Raw genomic sequence first — 20,116 nt, 5'->3', positions numbered from 1 at the left:
ACAGGCTTTGCTTCCTGTCTGTAAGACTGAACTGAGGGCTAAAAAAGTCCTTTAGAGTGTAAGCATCAATTATTCATCAGGCCCATTGTTCATCAATTTACTGTAGATGCCCAAATAACTCAATGACCACTAGGAGGAGCTAGATCTCTTCAAATCAAAATTCAAACCTTTTGTACTGAATTCTGAACAAATCTTAGGATAGCCCTCACAATTGTTTATATTCTATTTGTTAAAAATCAAAGCAGGATTCAAATAAACTGTATATATAACTGTGCAACTGTATAACTCTGAATATTCAGGTAGAAACAGAAAAGAAAATGAAAATGCCGACCCTGTTAAAGCCGTTGGGTGGCAACAAGAAAGCTACTAACACTACCAATGATTTCACCCTGCAATGTCATCCATTCCTGCAAGCTAACCAATCATCGTGCAGCAACGTTCATGACATTTTAACACGTCATTCAGGACCACTGACCCCGCCTTCACAGTGTCAAGGAGATTTCGGGGCATGCCTGATGTGCCTACCTCTTGTCCGAAGGGTAAAGCTCGACAGTCAGCACATCCAGGGCATTCCAGGAGGCGATGCTGATTCCCCCAAACAGACAGAGCAAAGCAATCATGGCTGACTCGCTGTTGCCAAAGGAGAGGAAGAAACAGCTGATGCAAGAAATCACGCTGGAGCCCGCTGGAGATACAACAAAGAGGGGAAAAAAAGAGAGAGATTAGAATAGAGTGACGTGGAAGAAATCAGGGAAATCTTGTATAATTCAACAGAAAATGAGTTGACAGTAGTATTTTTGTACTGTGATGTAATAGCACTAGACTGAACATGCGTAGTAAACACAAGTGTAGCCTGGAGTCATCCACAACCACCGACCAAATTATGTAGCTACTGTATTGTGCAAGCAGAAAAAATAATGTGGCTCTGTCCTGCAACGGAGATCCATAGTAAATCACTGCTGCACAACCTTGTTCAAAACATGTTTGCACAAAAGGAAGAAGCTAGAGTGACATCTAAGTCGATCTTTTAGCTAGAGAACATCAAAATTCATAGTGTGGTATCAGAGAAAGAGCAACTGTGGAGTAAACTTTGCCACGATGTCATCTGCAATTGTATTAAACATACCTTTTCTTTTTCAGCACTTAACAAATGTGCCTCGAAAAACCAGCCCATCATTTGGACTCTTATGAAGCCCCGGTTCTCTTCACTGTCATAATTTAGAAATAGAAATATAGAGACTGCAGTGGAGGAGTTGGACACGCCTTCCAGATAACAACATTTACTGCAGTGCTAAACTCCTTAAAACACATTCGGTAGCATGCACCAATTTGAATAATGAGACAGACAGCCTGTTTCAGAATGTCTTGTTTCATTCAGCACCAACGCAACAACTTAAGTTTTTTTTTTCTGAGTTCGTTTACAGAAAATTTCAAGTCATTCAGACTCTTATGTCCTTAAGAAATAACTGAAGTTTTGTTAGATAATTGGTTTCATCAGGTTTCATTGATAAGTGTAAATGCCTATCATCTACAAAACAATGAAAATGTGTGGGGCGTTTCCGTATTCATTTTACCTGAAGCAGCTATGAGGTGGAGAGCATTGGTCCTAGCATAGAACCTTGAGGAACGCCATTACGAAATGAAGATGGATGAATCATCACTAAAATGGCTTTAAGCCATTCCTTTAACGTAAATTTAATGTTCCACTGTTTGTAGTAGGATGTGATGGTCAGTCAAATGTAGCATTCCCCCGTCTGATGGAATTCGAAGTTACAGACTTATTTTCTTATAGAACACTTCGTGCTGGATAATATGTGTCCCTCCATGTGGTCTAGCGCATTTACCTAGCATTCTCAGCCGTCCAATCTTGTCCATGAGCAGCGCAGAGACTATGTTGCCAGGTAACACAGCCAAGGTGCCCAGGAAACTAACAAAGTAGACCATGTAGGCATTGTTCTCATCACCAACGTCACTGAGCAGGCAGCCCTCTTTGTTGTGCAGAAATGTGCTGTTGATAAGTTTGCAGTTGAGCAACCTGTACTTGAAGAGATCTGGGGAGGGGAGGGAGCAGACGCAGTGTCAAAAGAGGAACAACAAGATGTGTCAAGATGATTACTTCCCATCCAGTTGGCACTGGCTAAATACTTTGTCACTATTTGGCAGAGAAGCAACTGTTCGATCCACAAACAACCCACTTGTTGCAGGTGTATTCTATAACAAAGTCAACACTCTCTCACCCTCATCGCTGTAAAGGAGCATATTCATACCATCACCTCACTCATTTACGCATTGCAACACTATGAATTGATAAACTGTGAGAAGTAGCCCTTTAAGCCACTGCATCACAGTAAAGTAAAGCCAAACATGATGTGGACTAAAATGTATTCAATAAGTGGGTTTATTCCCACACTGCTGCACTGTGACAACAAGGTGCCTAAAGTTAAAGCTTAAAGAGATTAAGCCATAATAAGCAAACAAGTTGAACTGGCATTCTAATGAGGAAGTCCTGGCTGGTACTGATAGCAGCCATGAGTGATTGCTTGACATGTGCAGAGACTGCAAACAAAGCCAGAAGAAGGTTTGGTGATGTGGACACAGCTGCTGAATCTATATTGGACAATATCTTTTTTACTAAAGTGAAAAACACTACATTTCTTATTCTGTATGTAAGATCCTTTGTGTCATTTGACTGGGGAATATTGCACAGTTCGAAATGACACACAGCTCTGCTATTTCAATGCGGGCAAAAGTGGAAGACTCCCTCTGGGTTGCTAGGAGACATGTAACATCTGCAATGCTGCATTTGGTGAAGTGCCAGTCAGTTGGTGGAGGGGGGGGGGGGGGTAATTGAGCCATTTTGACAAACAGTTTGAATTCATTTCGCTGTTTTTCTGCATATCAGGAGCAGAAGGAACTATTCTCCCATCCATCCATCCATCCATCCATTTTCTCCATCCATTAAGGGTAGCGGGGGGTGGGGGGGTGGGGGGGGACTGAAGCCTAACCTAGCTGACATTGGCCGAGAGGCAGGGACCCCCCTGGATAGATTACCAAGAACTAGTGTCACTGGAAACAAATTCTCATCCTTCATCTGATAAATAAAAACATCTGTCCAGGTCATATGTGAGCTCTACTTTTATGTGTTGGAAATGTTTGAATCTTTTCTGTGGAATAAGATCCACTTTCACAGCTTGCTTTCAAACATGATGAGTGTGTATGCCTCCTACCTGTGTTATAAAAGAGGGTGGCAATGAAGGTGCAGTTCTTGAAGAAGGTGTTGCTGGAGGTGATGTCCTCAAAGTAACACTCCTCAAACAACGAGTCCTCAAACACCATAGATTTCATTTTCAGGTTCATAAACCTGGACGCAATTACACCAAGAACAGGCAGGAAACAGATAAGGGAGGGAGGGAGGGTAGAGGAAAAAATACAGTAAGGAAGATGCAAGTGAAAGATGGCAGTACATGTCTTTCATCACAAGGGTGGAAAACGTCGAGCTGTCGGAGTCTCTATTTTAATACTGTTTGAATTGAAGTAACCCACATTAGACGTCGAGCTCACGCAAAAAGCAAAAGTCAAAGGACACAACAAAGACATGCTTGTTAAACAGAACATTTATGCTGGATCACAGCCTCGTTTATATTCTTGATGTGGTTTGCTGTCGAGTTGACCACCTCAATGTGTTTACACTGCGGGAATAAATCCTCCAACGGGGTGTTGGAGCGATGGAATATCTAAAAACTGTTGACCTACCCTCGGAGCAGAGAGCAGATTTAAAATGAGTTAGAGCTCATTTACCGGGGCAAATCTAATGAGGGGAAGCTCACTTGTCATTGAAGTATTCTCCCTGACGATGGACCTGGTTTTCCAGGGTGAAGTTAAACGTGACATGTTCCACTTTCTCCTTGACGAACACCTTGGTGCGTGAGGAGTACTCCTGCTTCTGCAGGTACTTGATCATATCGGGGAACCACACTGTCAGACCGTAGTAGCTGGAGGAATGAGGGAGACAGAACATGAGAGCGCCGCAATGGCTAAAAGACAAATCTAAGAGAGACGGTGGGAATAGACTTTTATTTAAGAAAAAAAATACAATGGCACAATGCGCTTACACCACACATAATATTAAATACTGAAGTTCCAATGAAATCGCCAGTTTTTCGATGAAGCTTTCATTTTAAAGTGATCCATCATGAGGCGCCATGCAGCCAACAGTGAGGCAAAAACCTGCCATTTCAAACCTATCCTGAAATTGGTTGCCAGGCAACCAGCAGAGGCCCCAGGAAGCCACTGTGAGCAGACGATAAATAGTCTGCTGCGTCAACCCCCGTGAAATGGCTAATCATTGTTTGCACACCCCCTTATTTCGTCTGACAAAACAAACTTGATATCGTCTGTTAATTAAACCTTGGGAGGTGGTGGCAGGTAGATTCTGAAGCTGCTGACCAGTGTCAGACATGTTGTTCCCTCTTTATTCCTGAGTTTGTGTTAAAGTAAATGTTGAACCAGTGTTGAAGTGTCCTTGAGCAAGATACTGAACCCCTTAACTGCTGCTGATGCAAGTTGACATCCACACGTGTCTGAGTGTACATGAGTGTAATCGTTATAAACATACACATGTTTATATTGTATTCCCTTTCTGGCATTATTATCTGGGTCCCTGAGCTGTTGTTATTGTGAAAAGCTGTTTCTGGTGGCGTTACTCATCTAGAATTATGAGCCTGACATGTGCAGCCTGGCCATTTGGAAAACAAATGCTGTTCTGACAACCAGCAGTGTTATTTTTAGCTTTCAAATAAACGGCTTTTGCTGGTTCTTTAATAAAAAGCAGTGATTAATTCACATGATAAAACCTTATGCAGCACACAGTTGTTCATGCCCGCCTTACCTGAAGGACATGGAGAACCACACAGCCATCATCATGTAAGTGGTGCGACGATACTCGGGAGAGAAAACAGTCAGGAAATTACTCCAAACCTGAGCGATAACACACAAACACAAAGGAGAGACAGAGAAAAAATAGTAAATATATGAAGGTGAATCAAATCAAAAGTAAACAAACACACGTTGTCTCTCTACTGGAGGCGAGAAACAAACATCATGTTCCAGAATCCCTCACCAGGCAAAGAGCGAGCAGCACACAAACTGAGACAAACCTCATTTTGTGCCACTTAAACACACAGCATCCACACAGGGGGAAAACAACAACAACAACAGAAATATTAACTCAACGCTGAGCTAATGGTTTGCTAACATCCACAGACGTAGAAGTTGGCTTCTGTTTCACCGAAACGTTTGTTGCCCCTGCAGGGTTCATCACCTGATGGAAAAGCGTGGTGAGCTTTAGTCTCCACTTCTCGTGCCAGGCGGTGCCGTCGCCCATGTTCACCAGCTCATCCATCTGCTTCACCGTTTTGATGGTGGTCACCTGGAAACAGCACAGACAATCAATGTGATTCACATTCAGTCACTCGATTTAATGAGGGTGAATTCTGTTTTTCTTCAACGTTCTTTGCCAATACTTTAAAAATAAGGTCATATTTTAATTGCAATACAAAGCATATATATATATATATATATATATATATATATATATATATATATATAATATATAATATATATTATATAATATAATATATAAAATATATTATATATTTAATGAGGGTGAATTCTGTTTTTCTTCAACGTTCTTTGCCAATACTTTAAAAATAAGGTCATATTTTAATTGCAATACAAAGCATATATATATATATATATATATATATATATATATATATATATATATAGAATACAATGAAAAAAATCTAATCACATAAATAAAAAAAAAACTAATTATTACAATAAAACAAAAAAAATTCAAATATTTGATTCCAATACTACTGATTCTAAGAACAGATCATATTCCTTCTGTATTATTAAAGGTTAATGAATGGATGAGGAACAGGCAGGTAAAGCAAGTAAAACAGATGAGGCAATAAACACACACCTTCTCACGAGTAATGCGATGACGAAGTGCACCTGATCAGTTAAATGTATGTAGAATACCTTTTTTTATTTCGCCATATTTTATCTAGATATAAAAGGAACCTGGAAGCTTGCTCCCAGCATATGCAGATTATTGTCTTTTCAATAAAATCTGTTTTTAATTGTTAATATGCAAATTTATGCAGCACAGACCTCAAAACCAGCTGCACTGCACACACTTACACACACACACACACACACACACACACACACACACACACACACACACATATATACATATTGATGGTGTTATATCCTGCACACATGCAATGCAGTTGTGTTAGGACACAATTCTCACGCATGACTTACAGAGAAGACCCTTTCTGGATAACCCTTTGCCCTCATGTTGGTGTCATGAACCTGCTTCAGAATCATCCAGGCCTCATCGTGTTTGCCATTCTGAGAGGAAAAACAAGTCATTTACATACCAGTCAGCTCTCATTATGCTGTAGCGCCAAGTAAAAATTAGAAACGGCATGAAGCCAGAGAAGAAACCAACAGGGAGCGTGATCGTGAAGCAGCACTGTAAGGCCAAAGTTTTATTCAGTATCTCAAAGAGGAGTGCAGCTTCAACTCACCTAATTCCTTTAAGAATTTAAAAATATAAACGCTTTTAAAATATTGACTTTTGTTATATCTCTGTAATGTTATGGTCTAGATTTATGAAGCCATTTAAAATGTAGCAATATGGAAATGTATATCCTGCCCCCGGATTTATACATTTATTTATTCATTCATTTAAATATTCTGTAAAAGTGTGTAAGCAGCATTTCCAGTCCACCTTTCGCAGAAGTGTTCTGCTTCTGAGGCTATTCATGCGGTTCCAGTAGTCAAATGTATTCCAATTATACTTCCACAAGGTCTAAATGTAGCCGATGCTGACAGGCTGACCTCCAGGTAGAAGCGGGGGCTCTCAGGCATGGTGGTGAGGGCAGAGATGGCCGCCACAGAGGGGAAGGCACACACCAACACAAAGACACGCCAGCTGTGGAACTGGTAGGCCGAACCCATCTGGAAACTCCAGCCTACACATGGAAAGAGAGGGGAGGTCATTGAGGAATCATCAGCTATGATGCAGAGAGTTTTTAGGAGTTTGTAAAAGGGCGTTTTGTATTGTTTTGCTGTTATTAATCGTCTGTCTCCGTTAGCCTCCAGCAACGACTACGGAGCTCGCATTTTCTGGATTCATGATTCACCGAGAATTCACGCAGAGGGGAAAAAAATCTTCATGAATTCAAGAAATCGAAAGGTCAGTAATTAACAAAGAAAATCGCAAGTTTTGGATGAAGTATGATTTTAATTTTGCTTTCCCACACTGAATTTATTTGCATATCCTTTTCATTCAGCTGTTTTTTAAATTTTTTTTTTATAAAGAGTAATATTTTTGTCAAGTTGACGTGATCTAAGTTCATGTAATATGCATTTTAAAAATACTGGTAAATATTCAAAAGAAAAATTAATGACTTAAAAAGAAGATTGATTCCATTTAAGATATCAAGTAGCCATTTAACCTCCATTAGTCTTTGTCGAGTCATACGTATGAAAAATATTCTTAGTTGCATTTATGTGCCACTGGAGCACAACGAGGCCAAAGCTCCACAGGAACTACACTCTTATCAAGTGGATGACAATGTTTAGTCAGGCACTGTCAGACATAACTTGAACAGACACTTCTGGAGTCCAACGTAGGTAAGTGAATGAAACTGCTGTCCAGAGCAGTCCTGGTGATGCTGAACCTTATTACAGTGGCTGCTGGAGCATATTACACCAGCCTGTCTGTTTTTCTCACCATAGTGTGGGATGATGGCCCAGGCCATGGCAGAGGCATAGATACCACCAATCATCCAGAACATGCAGAGCCAGCTCAGATGCTCTCCCCTCTTCTCCTGGGCCAGGAACTCCGAATAATAGGAAAACACAATGGGGATGGAGCCGCCGATTCTGTAGAAAGAGCAAGGCGGGGATGAAAAATAGTGAGCCACTGTAGCACCAAGGAACTGCAGCTGTAACACAGGGCTGTGCCTCTACTCAGAAAACCTGGTGTTACAGCCTGTTTAACAACCTTCCTCCAGAGCTGCTGAAAGAAGATGGCCGCATGTGGTCGATGTGGTCTGAGGGATTGGATTTCAGTGTGCGCTCGTGTAAACGGGGGTGTCAATCACAACGCCTGATGTTTTGTGACATCAGAAATGCACATCTATCAGTAATTGTCAATTATTATGCACTGTGATGTAAAAATTAAATGAAAATATAGTAATGGCACTTGTCAGCAACCTCTGTTTTTAAGAGACAAAAACACCACGTTGCATGTTTCACTCAACATCACCAAAGATTCAAAAATATAAACTAATGTTAAGCACAAACCATTCTTTTAGGCGTCAAACCCCCCACTGACTTTGAGACAAGAGAACCGCACCCTCAACAATGTCATCTTACTTCTGTGTTTTAAGACTCACTCCCTCACTGCTCTATTCAGGCCGCTGGCATCAGGAACCTCCTTTCAGTCACATCCCCAAAGCTTTTCAACATCAGTGAAGAGCGAAGCATAAATCAGGTGGTAAACAGATGCAGTCATGCTAAGTGAGCTTTTCCTTGTTTCTCACAACAGGGGCAGAAGTACAAACTTTCTGGTACTTAATGCTCCCTATTGATTTGGAACGTGTTGAAAGCCCTTGCATGATCAGACTACCAACAAACTGTAGCTTCAAGTGCCAGTGGACGCTGCTGCTTGAAAGACTCTAAAAAGCACAACCCGACATTCATCGCAGCAGGCAGAGGCTCCCATTAAATGGCATTTAATGCGTTCCTTTCTCGTCCGCCCCCTGATGAGGGGGGCACGTTCGGCTTGTTTAGTTAACTGATAGACCGCAGAGGTTGTGACTGTCTCATTCCCAGTTCTGCTGCTCTGCCTGCGTGACTCATTTCTCTCCTTACCCCACACCAGAGGCCAGGCGGCAGAAAAGGAACGAGCTGTAGCCCTGGACGAAAGACGAGAAGAAGGCAAACACGCTGTTGATGGAGAGGGAGATGAGGAGGGTCTGTCGTCGGCCGATCCGGTCAGCCAGCCCTCCCCACACGAAGGCTCCGACCATCATCCCCAGGTATACAATCAGACCTGAAGAGAAGAGAGAGAAAGAAAAACAAGGAGAAAAGAGGGAAGAAGGTGAATAAGGGCGATGGGAAAATAACAGTGGCGGAATGTGTTGAGAGGAGAAAATGAGGATTGGTGGGAAATCAATTATTATTCAGTTGCTCTTACTTCAAGCCCTCACTGCCACTCCAATTGTGGTCAACCTGCAGAGTAACTCAAGTAAACTGGCAGATGTTGACAGGTGACGTATTTTTGCAAAGGCAGGAGAGAAATACGGCAAAACATCTGAATTGTGTACCACCGCGGTTGAGGAGAAGAGGGATCCCACCTTTGTATTAAGGATGCTTTCAAATACTAGAATTAACGGATGACATAGACAATGAAAGCAAAAAAAAAGAGGTTTAGAACCATGAAAGTGTTGCATAACAAACAGCATTTCATTTCGAAATGCAAGCTTCTTTTTTTTTTATTGATTCTGGTAAAGATTTATGGCTGCAAAGTATCTTGCAACAAGGACGTAGTTTCAGATCACATCAGAGACACATCAGTAGCTCTTTAGCAACCACATACATTTTCAGAAAGATCTGCTGATGCGTGTTGCAGTCAGAGGTGCTTGAAATGAATTACGATGAATTCAAAGGCATTTTTTTATAATGTGGCACCGTGTTCTGAATCGTGGTAACAGCATCGGGCATCAGCAATGAGAAGTTGACCCTGATATTGAAAACTAAGACGGTAATCTTAATATACACATGAGCCTTTTACCTCCCTCTGATATTGCAGCAACAGTTGAGCTCTACAGTAACAACGCGGGGAAGAGGGGAGCCACTTTTACTGACTAGTCAGGAAAATCATGTTGAGACCGAGAAAAAAGCAAGCCTGAGTGTACCAATAAAACAACTTATTTTACAGTTAAAAAGATAGAATATCAATAATCATGATCCAAACAAGCACAGAATAAGTCAGAAAATGTGGCCGCCAGGAGGCAGATGAGCTGGTAACAGACACAGCACCTTTAACAGCCCAGTCTTGAGATCGGAGGTGCGAACATGACTCACATCACAGTCACCTACCCAAGCCAGCCTCTCTCACTTTCTCCCTCCGTCTGCTCACACACACACACACACACACACACACACACACACACACACACACACACACACACACACACACACACACACACACAACCAGTTGCTTGCTTGCAATTGCTGCCTTATTGACATCCTGCCAGCAGTCTTCACGCTCCCCAAGCCGGCAGCGGCACAAGTTATTGGTGAGATTACTCTGAATTAATGAGGTGGGTGAGGTTGAAGTAAGTACAATGTCGTTAGACCCGACTCGAGGTCCAGCTGATCTGGCGTCCATGCAGTTGTCAGCTGGTGTTAACGAAGTTACTCTCAAACTCCATGACGACATTTTGGACAAGAAGTCCAAAAACTGTTAAAAAATAAAGTTTGAACATCTACAGTTTCCATGACAGTTGAGCCAATGTCATCTGTTGATGAAAATGTGTGAATGTGTTCATTCGTTTGAGATTTTGAGAACAGGTGATTCAAAATTGTCTTGCTCTTTCCAAGGTGAAGAAAGAAAGATAAAGGTTGATTTAATGATAGGTTTGTAATCTGAAGCCTAATGTCTACCAGTACTAAAAGGCAAGGAAATGGACTTGAAATCCCCCGCATATCAATGAATCCCAAAATTGAAAAATGAATATAATGACTAAAGATTTGTGCTCCCGAACCCAACCTTATGTCCACCCTCTGTCGCCCACATCCCAAGTCACGACTGGCCCATATTTGGGCCGCGTCTGGCCCACACTGCGCTCGTGCCAACGCTGTAAACGAGATGCAATTCCCCAAAGCGTCTCAGATTAGCCCCAAATGTGCCCTCAGTCTGGGTACTTTATGAAGCACATCACAGTGTGCTTTGTTATGAGGGCCACCTTGCTGCGCATCAGCAACACTGGCAGCGTTGAGGGTTCAGATGTTGTGTTTCCGCAAAATGTAAATCACATCACAGGGGTGCGTTTTGCAACGATTATGAAAGTCATTTATGCAGGAAGTCAAAATAAGAAGCTCACATAGGCTGTCAGCAGATCTGCTGGATCAGCCATGATAATCCACCACACTGGAGCCATCATCATGGGATCATTAAGTTTGGTGAAGATGAGCAAGAATTACCGGCCTTTTACTGGGAAGAAAGCCAGCAAGGTGGTACTGAAGACAAACGTTCCCTTTTTGAAGTGTAAGTCTTTCAGTCTAGTCATACCCCTTTGTGCCCCAATGAACCGTAATAGCACAAAGATCTCCCGGGATGTCAGAACTCCTCCCCTTCAAACTTTCACTTCAGCCTGTTTGCATATTTGTGTTTCAACACCGCAGTGCTGAATGGGGGAGAAGGTGACTGACTGTATCCATGAGTCGGTGTGGTTCCATGATCTCAGGGCTTGTGTGTTTGCACGAGTACGTCTGTGTACCATACCAGCCCCCAAGAAAGCGTGTGTGTTTCTGTGTTTTGTGTAAATATTTGTATGTTCTTATGTAATATACATATATACTTCCTGGATGTGAACTTGAATGCTCCTACATGGATTCCACCCTCGCATGGCGGAGAGAAAGCTGAGCCACAACAGTTCAATCAAGTTCATGATGATGACGGGGCTCAATAATCATCGCCGCAATGCAGCATCAACAGGACGCACTGACGGATGGATGCTAGACAACCACAATGACCACCTGCAGACCCGTTATCGATCTTCTATCACCCTCTCAAGAATGGCAGTCATCACTATCCCACCCTCCTCTGCCGTCACCTTCAGCTGCTACATTTCTCGGAGAACAGCTAGAATTCATTAACAGCTGCATCTGGCTGGAGGACAAATGACGTGCCAGTTTATCTCGGCCCATCTGAGGGGCAAATAAATTGATTGTGAGTGAAATCTAATTGCAGAGCTTGACTGAAAGCCAGATCTTCCAGATAGCTCATCATTATTCAAGGGATGTGGCCGTTTGTGACGCTACATAAACGCCACTAGGATCATGACAGAGGCTCAAAGTGACTGGTGATCTTTTTTTTTTTGGTGGAAGCGTATTTGGCGGGAAACAGTTTTTGTAAATCCTAATCAAAATTCTAATAATCAGAATACCAGTCGTAGTTATGAACCCTCTCCCTCAGCTCTCTATAGCTGTTTTCAGCAACTGTGCTTGTAAAGCCACTGAGACTTTAGCAGCAGTAAGCCGCCAACTTGATTCTCATTTTATATTAAATTCATTTCTCAGAGATTTTCTCATTTGACTTCTGTAATGACATTTCTGTTTAAATATGTTCCTACCTTTTGATATGAGACGATTCAGTGAGGCCCATATGGTTTTTAATAACCCAAAAATGACAGTTTTAGCCTCATATTTATTTACTACGACCTCCAATTAAAAGCTCGACCCAACAGTCTGGTCTAGATCCTGCAACATCTTTAATAATTCATGCAATATTATGAGAGAGCGTAAAAATGCTTTGAGAGAGCGGGGACTAAATGAATCGGCTATTACAGAGGAGAGATGAGCGGGAGAACGAGTGAAAGGAAAGGAGGAACAGGGGGATTGAAACAGCTGAACGTTTCTGCACTTTAGAGAGGAAGCGGGGGAGGGGAGGATGGAGAGCAAAGAGAGAGTGCAGAAAAAAAAAAGAAAGAGAAAAGGGGAGGGTAGGACAGTGGTACGTCTACGCTGAGACAGAGCTCCCAACGGCTCCAGGGTAGAGTGAGTGTGCGTGTGTGTGTGTGTGTGTTTAACATGTGAAGATGTGTGTCCTCCTGCAGGGCTGTGTGTCGTGTACATGGGTGAGGGAGGGGGGCAGGGCAGGAGGCCACTATTAATAGCCGGTTCTCCCCTTTCTGCAAGAGCGCACGGGGCTTTTTGAATGAGCGGTGGCCGCCGCTCTTCAGGACTGGAGGAAAACACAGTCTCCCTTCAGCTGACCCATCAAAGCTCAAACAAATGAAGGCTATAATCAGGTGACAGCGGCCAACCTACCCCAGTGACTGTGGTACATCAGCTGATTAACACACGTTTAAAGGATGAAAATGAACACTGTCAACTCAGTGTGACACATGGACGTCATCCTTAAATGCACCTTTAGCTTTGTGGCATCACACATTTTAAATATGTCATTTCTAATCAAATATATACTGCTGACAAGTTATTCCAAGCCGGTGGGCGTGGCCACATCCGCAAACACACATCTCCTTTGGAAATGTTGTGAATGTTTTGTCGATGAATGAAAGATTTCCTTCATTTTATTTAAATCTTCGAATTCACGGTTTCATGTATGAAGCTCTTTACACTTGTGTTTTTGTGTGCTGGAAAATGACATCAGCAGCGCAGCGGGGATCCAGACAGATGGCTCAGCACCACGAGAGTAGAGATGTGTTGCCACATCTCCTGGGAACGTGTTGCTGAAATAGAGACGTTTCCAGGTGAAGTACATATTCAACAGATATCGGTTTGCCTGAAAATCTGAATCAGAAGTTTTGAATGACGTAGCTTTTGAAAGCTTGGTGTTCGTTTAAGAAGAGGCTGAGTGAAGAGGCTCCAGACAAGTTTCCTAGGACACATCTATGTATGGAGAGTCAGGTACGTGGCCTCGACGGGGGCTTTATAAACCACTTAGCGTGTTAGATCCTGGTTGTTGTACTATTATTAGTCGCGTGAGTCACCTGAGGCCAAGTGTGGACAACCATTGTTATCACAGCACTAATGAGTGGTCCTGGCTGAAAGTAGCATCAGTGACCTCACGGAGACTGAACACCTGGGACTCCTCTGCAGTCAGAAATGGGGCACAACGTTAGGTCAGGTAGGCCAGGCTCAGCTAGCATCCCTGCTATATCAGCTGACCATCAGCTGCTCCAAGCCAGCACACTTCAGTTTGTGACCAATTGTCTCCTTCCATGTATTCAGTTGGCTCAGCCGATTTCCTTTCACGGTCTCCATCACAAATTTCTTTCGAGCCGCTTCATTCAAGCTGCTTGAGCGTGCCTACATGTCCTGCTTCCTCTGTGCGCCGTCTCCCACCTCCACCCCAGCTCCAGCTTTATATTCTTTATCTGACTTAAACGTCACGTCACGTGATCGTACTTTAAAAATAGTCAGGTGGAAATAAGCTCCTCCCATGTCAGTGACATCATACCATTCAGCAGTTCCTTGATTCTGACTTCAAAGTGTTCCTGTTCAAAAGAGATCAGAACTACAGAGGGTTTGCCTTGGATAGGTGCTTTAGGCTGATCTTACACAGATCTGAGTTGATGACTGGTTCTCTCATCTGTCACCCACATATTTATTTCCAGATGCAGCTGAATACTAGCCTTCTACGATACTCATTTCCTCCTAAAATATCCATGTTAAACAATCGATGGATAATTATATCTAGGAGGCTGGTTTTCGTACCATTCCCTCCACCAGCATCACCCACAGGGGACAGTAAATCAAACAGACACGGGTAGTTCTCCGCTCTTCTCTTCATCTCTTCTGTCTCCCCTCATCCTTGATCTGAGCCCTTGATCCATGTTCGTTAAAGGGCCAAAGAGACTTTCTGGGACACAGAAGTTCCTCTCAGCTTCAGGAAAACCTGTGCAATAGTTTTCTCAAAAAGGAAGCTAATGAGGAATAGTTGAAATGATCAGAGCCAGAGTGTGCAGCTTAAATGTCCGCAGGAATGATGTACGTCTGCAGGTATGGATGGAAATATTACAGTCCCATGCCACAGAAAATCAAATGAAAATACCAGCAATCCCTTTTCATCATGGGTGTACAAATAAAGTTCGAGCTCAAGCTGGTGGACAGTGCTGACAAAAAAACAAGAACGTCCATATCAGGGGGCACTTGCAATGGGTGATGGGTGTTTGGATCCCAAGTACTGGACCACGTATCAGAGTTACATGGCTCACCAGTTTACATTCATGCCAGCACTGATATTTCCCTCATCTTAACCAGGTATTTTTGGCTCCTACCTTTGCAGCACAGACAGGTATCAGAGTTCAGCTTGATTCTCATTTACAGCCATCCGTTTCGCTACCATTAACCCAAAAATCTTTTCTTGACCTTCCTCCACTCACTGTTTCCACCAGAACTGCATTTACATCATTAAACACCATTTCAAACTGAAACTGTTGTTTAAAGATGCCGTTATCAGTTTCATAAAGTTTCCTAAACCACACAAAAATTACCTGCTGCCCAGGTCCTTCTTGAGTCAGGGACAAAAGGATTTCTGTCTACCCCGAAAGGTTCCTTTTGACCTTAGCCTTTATTCCCTGTTTTCTACCCAAATGCAAATTGCAACCCTAGCAAGCTTCTCTGGGCTGGGCTGGGCTGGGCCACCCCCAGAGTCATTGGCTGCCTCTTAACAGTGAATCAGCAGGAGAATCATGCTACCCTCTCCCCACGAACAGGCACCCCAAGAGGTGCAACCAAGCTAGAGGCAACACAGGGAATCAACCCAACAACCCCTGTGTTGGTGGACATGTGACCTCAGCACTATTCAAGCATCCTGGCTGACATGAAATTTTAATAGATTTGGTTTCACCACGCTATGTCAAGTGGCTGTTATGGTTGTGGCCATTTCACTTCCAGTACTTCTACAAGATCGAGTGGTATTTCTGTACACCCATGTTTCTAGACCCACATGCAGCAAACCTCTGCTTCATCTTCTCTTTATGACGAACCAACTATGCTGCAGCTGCAAGCTGTGCAGCCTCACAACAAGGGCAAGTCAATGACAACCACTCTGGGCTTCTCCGCTACTCTGTGAAAGTCTCCACTAGCTCAACGCGCAGAAGCATTGCACCATTCCTGATGACTGAAAGCCTCATTTTAATCTTAAGTTTCAAATGTTTGGTGTTGCTGGCATCATGCGGGGAATACTTAATCACTGATACACATCTAAAGCCAACAGAGCAACTTCCAAAATGACAGTAACACTGCTGAAATGAGGAGTGTCGAAGGCCTGTGGATTCCAATCTCTGCATTCTGCTGTAGGAGCATTAACATTCCTGCTGACACCTGCAGACACTCGCTGTCAGACCATGCACATACAGCACACACAAACACACACCCCTGATATGATTCCACCGCAGTCAGGTTAATGTCACTCCTGGCCCCGGTGACGGGAGGGGAAGCATGCGAAGGAGGAGAGGGACGGCAGGGCTTGAGGGAGAGGACGCTAGGAATCATGGGATGCAGAGCGGAGGGAACAAGGAGGCTCTCTAGCATGAGTCAGGCATGTTGTGTAACCAGGGGAGGGGGGAGCATCAGGGAGGGCTGCCCCCCCCCCCCTGCCCCCCCCCCCCCCCCACCACCACCACCACCAGCATGACAAACCCAGCCAGAGACAGAGGAGGGAGGGGGAGATTTAGCTGGTTGCTGCAGTGTCACATTACCTGGAAAATATTCATTTTTAAATCTTCCCTTCATGTCCAAAGTTTCGTCCCTTTTCGCCTTCTTTTCTTCCTTCAGATTTTCTGTCCTGGACGGTTGTATTTCGTGCCGTTAGCTCAGAGTGTTCAGTTAATCGATACGTTATCTCAAAATAACTACACTTGTGACAGCGAGCTGATTAACACATGATGCTGAGAAAGTGGCTGAGATTATGTTGTTCATCAAAAAAAAATTACAAAACAACAGGATGTTTTCTTTTGGTTCCGAGGAAACTTTCTTGTTTTCTGGCAAATTATTTCAAGGAACGCAATTATGAACTTGGGATCTGGAAATAACCTCTCGGTCAGCTTCATCTCTTGTGGGTTTTTTTAAATCTTTTTCTGTCAAAATTACATATTCCAATGTTCCACTTGGATTTTTTCTTTTGTTACTTTTTACAGATAATAATAGTAAGACAGTGTTTGTCCACAGTGCTTTGGATGCTGCTGTTGCTGCTTTGACTAGTTCTGTCAAATTCCTTCTCACACAAACACACACTACAACTGCACACACGCGACAGCTCTCCTTTACATGCACCAATCCTCATCCCGTCCTGTGTGATGAGTGACCATGGTGGTGAAAACCACGCACCACAGAAACTAATTAAAGGCATGGATGCCTGCCAGATGTGAGCATGTGTGTGTTCATTCGTTTTCTTATGAGTTTGTGTTTGCATAACATAATTTTGCTGCATAAATGTATGCTGTGTTATTACCCCCTACATAATCATTAAAACAGTGCAGCTGCCACCCCAAAAGAAAGAGAGGAGAAGAAAATCTAAACGTTCCTACTGCAAGCGACCTCGTGAAAAGAAAAAGGAATCGATCTGAATTGATTTGGCACGTGATGGCAATAGTTACGGTTGTGTAAAGGCCACAACAATCCTCCAGCCAGAGCTAGACTGAGTCCACGATGTGCGCCACTCAATACGCATGCAGCAATGTTCATCATCGTGGTCACAGAACAGCCGAACAGTCAAAATCTGTCACTGTGAATCACCATCTAATTTGTCAACTGTAATCATGGACGTTAGCAAGATTTGCATAAGTTAATTTAGCTCGACAGTAAATTGATCGAATTCTGTCCTCGGTTACTAATGTGGAATAATACTGTATTTATCGTTCAGTGTCAGGAAAACAAAAGTGCAGAACTGAATCAACAGCTGTCTCAGATTGGTTGAGCTCAGCATCACAGGACATTTTGGATTCCTGCTTCACTCCCAAAATTGTTCTCAGCCACAGAATGAATGCACTTCAGCTGATGTAAAATGCAGGGGCCATCTTTGATGAGGTTTTTATTTCCTGAAATATGGCAAGAAAGAAGCCTCTTACTGACTTTACATCGGTTTAACACTTTGAAAACCCCAATGCTGCTGCAGGAACATATCAGTGTGATGAGAAAGAATGGAGATAAACTACAGCTTCGTGCATAATGAATTTTTAAAGGCTGATATAATAAAGATACTTTACCGCAGAAAAAGATGATGGCCTACTTTTCATTTAAACTTTAAACTCAATATCTATTTAAAATCTTCATGAATTATTCATAGTGGTATTTCAATATAGGGGAGAACTATACTCTCAGTTATATACTTTCTTAAGCTTGCTTTTCAAATAAAACCTTAAGGAGAAATAAAATTGCTTTCTAGGTAATTAGTCCAATATTCCAATGACGGCAGACACAGAACTGAAGTAACATCAAACAAGCTACAATCCATAATCTGGTTTTAAACACTGAACGATCTCTGCTTCATAAGATCCTGAACCGTGTCTTCCCAGGACTGGAATCCTGAGAGGAACTCCAATAATTACCATTTACACTGTGTGACTGTGACACCCTTTGTTTCTTTTGTTCCTCTGTTGTTAAATAATACACTCACGAAGCATTAATGACCCCCTTTGGCTAAAGTTAAAGAGGATCCAAAAGTGTTTGATCTCTTTTTTTGAATGGATATTTGCATGGCTGGATTAATTGATGAGGGAGTCAAATGGGAAAGTAAAGGAGCGGGTTAATGGTTTATTTCCCGTACGTCTGAGTGTCGTGTATCCTGGACCGGGAGCTGATAGTGTCGTGTTTATATTTGAGGGGAGAAATATCATCATCATCTTCGTCATATGGGACTCAGATGTCACTTTTTTGTAAAGTCAGCTGTTCCAATGCCCATTTTTTACTTTCATAGAGCGGAGAACTGCTTTCTCACATCTATTGTGCATTGATGGCTGCATTATAACGCTTAACAAAGTCACCTGAACTTAGAAGTTGCTTAGACTTAGACTATCAGGAGCCAGTCACATACAAAGACTGTTGGCTTAGGCAGCGCGGTCGTGTGTAATGCTGACATACTACAATAATCAACCTCATAGTTCTAATAATTTATGAACACAGCTCTCTTGTGCAGGATTCAAATTAATTCAGAATATCTCAGATAATATAATACAATGACATCCCCTTGTTTGGATTCATGGTGCACTCTCCAGCGCAGCCACCTCTTACTACCACAGCTGCGTTCCAACAGTACAGATCGTAAAACACCTTGTGCCATCTATGCACCAGAGCTCTATAGCACTTGTCCACACCAGGTATGAAGGTCCATCCTGAGTGTAAACACATAGTCTATCCTGTACCACATCTCGTCAGCTGCTGTCCTTTATTTGGGTGGAAATATACACGGACAAGTGTGTGAAGAAGAGAGAGAGACAGAGAGAGAGAGAGCGAGAACAGAGCCGTCTGCTTCTGATTAGCACGCCCAGGACGGACCTCAATACTGGGTGTGAACAGGGCCTATGTTTGTTCCTTCATGTCTTCTGTTGGAATTGATGGAAAACTGTTTTCTTGCTATTGCACAAGGTGAAAATATGAAGGTGCCATTCAGCATGTGAATGATCCTCAGGAGAACTCTGGCTCTTGTTCATTGTGCCCTTGCTGGGCACCAACTGACAGATGGCTGTGCTGGTTTGGACTCTGATTAAACATTAGCCCTCAGGGCTGGAAACCATCACCAGTTCTCCGTCCACTCCATAGAGCACAGACACACACAAACACGGACAACGAGCAGGTAAACAACACAAACATAAATGCAGAGTACGGCTATTATTTAAAAAAAAAAAACACAAAAAAACGCCACCTCCACACAACATAAACCATAAAACAGCCGAAGTGAAGCAGAGGACATAGTGTTTGGTTTGGCTGAGGGTTCACTTTAGAATTTCGCTGCTGTTCAGGAGCTGCACAGGCGGTTGAACCTTAAATAGCTGTAGTTCCACTGCCAACACAGCTGTAGAAAAGCAATTACGGGTGGATAAGCTGCAGAGGTAACAGCTACGATCTGACAGAGATAAAATGTGAAGCGTTGGCATAAACTCCCAAGGGAGTCACTGGGTAGGAAATAAACAGATGAAGGGCAAAGAAGAGTGCAGAACAACTGAAAGAAAACAAGCTAAAACATAAAAGACTGAGACGATACTGTATAACACTGTAATATTCAGTATGGAAGAGAATATTTCTTTTTTCCAACTCTCAGTAAAGACATGCTTTACTT

The 20,116-nt window shown here is 42.8% G+C and overlaps 1 protein-coding gene across 1 annotated transcript in view; it reads right to left on the bottom strand.

Moving 5' to 3' along the window:
- The window catches only part of sv2a (synaptic vesicle glycoprotein 2A), a 42,242-nt gene that overhangs the window by 4,129 nt on the left and 17,997 nt on the right, over window positions 1-20,116 (bottom strand). The window contains exons 3-12 of the mRNA XM_086217844.1: window positions 8,959-9,139; window positions 7,814-7,965; window positions 6,916-7,049; window positions 6,334-6,423; window positions 5,321-5,428; window positions 4,889-4,977; window positions 3,828-3,992; window positions 3,228-3,361; window positions 1,845-2,051; window positions 526-685 (exon numbers count right to left, since the gene is read on the bottom strand). Coding sequence (XP_086073970.1) covers window positions 526-685; window positions 1,845-2,051; window positions 3,228-3,361; window positions 3,828-3,992; window positions 4,889-4,977; window positions 5,321-5,428; window positions 6,334-6,423; window positions 6,916-7,049; window positions 7,814-7,965; window positions 8,959-9,139 — 1,420 coding nt within the window. The remainder of the gene's footprint in view (window positions 1-525; window positions 686-1,844; window positions 2,052-3,227; window positions 3,362-3,827; window positions 3,993-4,888; window positions 4,978-5,320; window positions 5,429-6,333; window positions 6,424-6,915; window positions 7,050-7,813; window positions 7,966-8,958; window positions 9,140-20,116) is intronic.

The sequence above is a fragment of the Aulostomus chinensis genome, chromosome 11 (genome assembly GCF_037954235.1).
Source record: "Aulostomus chinensis isolate RoL2024-O1b breed Wild chromosome 11, RoL_Achi_v1.0, whole genome shotgun sequence".
Taxonomy (NCBI): Eukaryota; Metazoa; Chordata; class Actinopteri; order Syngnathiformes; family Aulostomidae; genus Aulostomus; species Aulostomus chinensis.
Note: the sequence above shows the minus strand (reverse complement) of the source record. Positions and strands in the feature narration are given on the sequence as shown.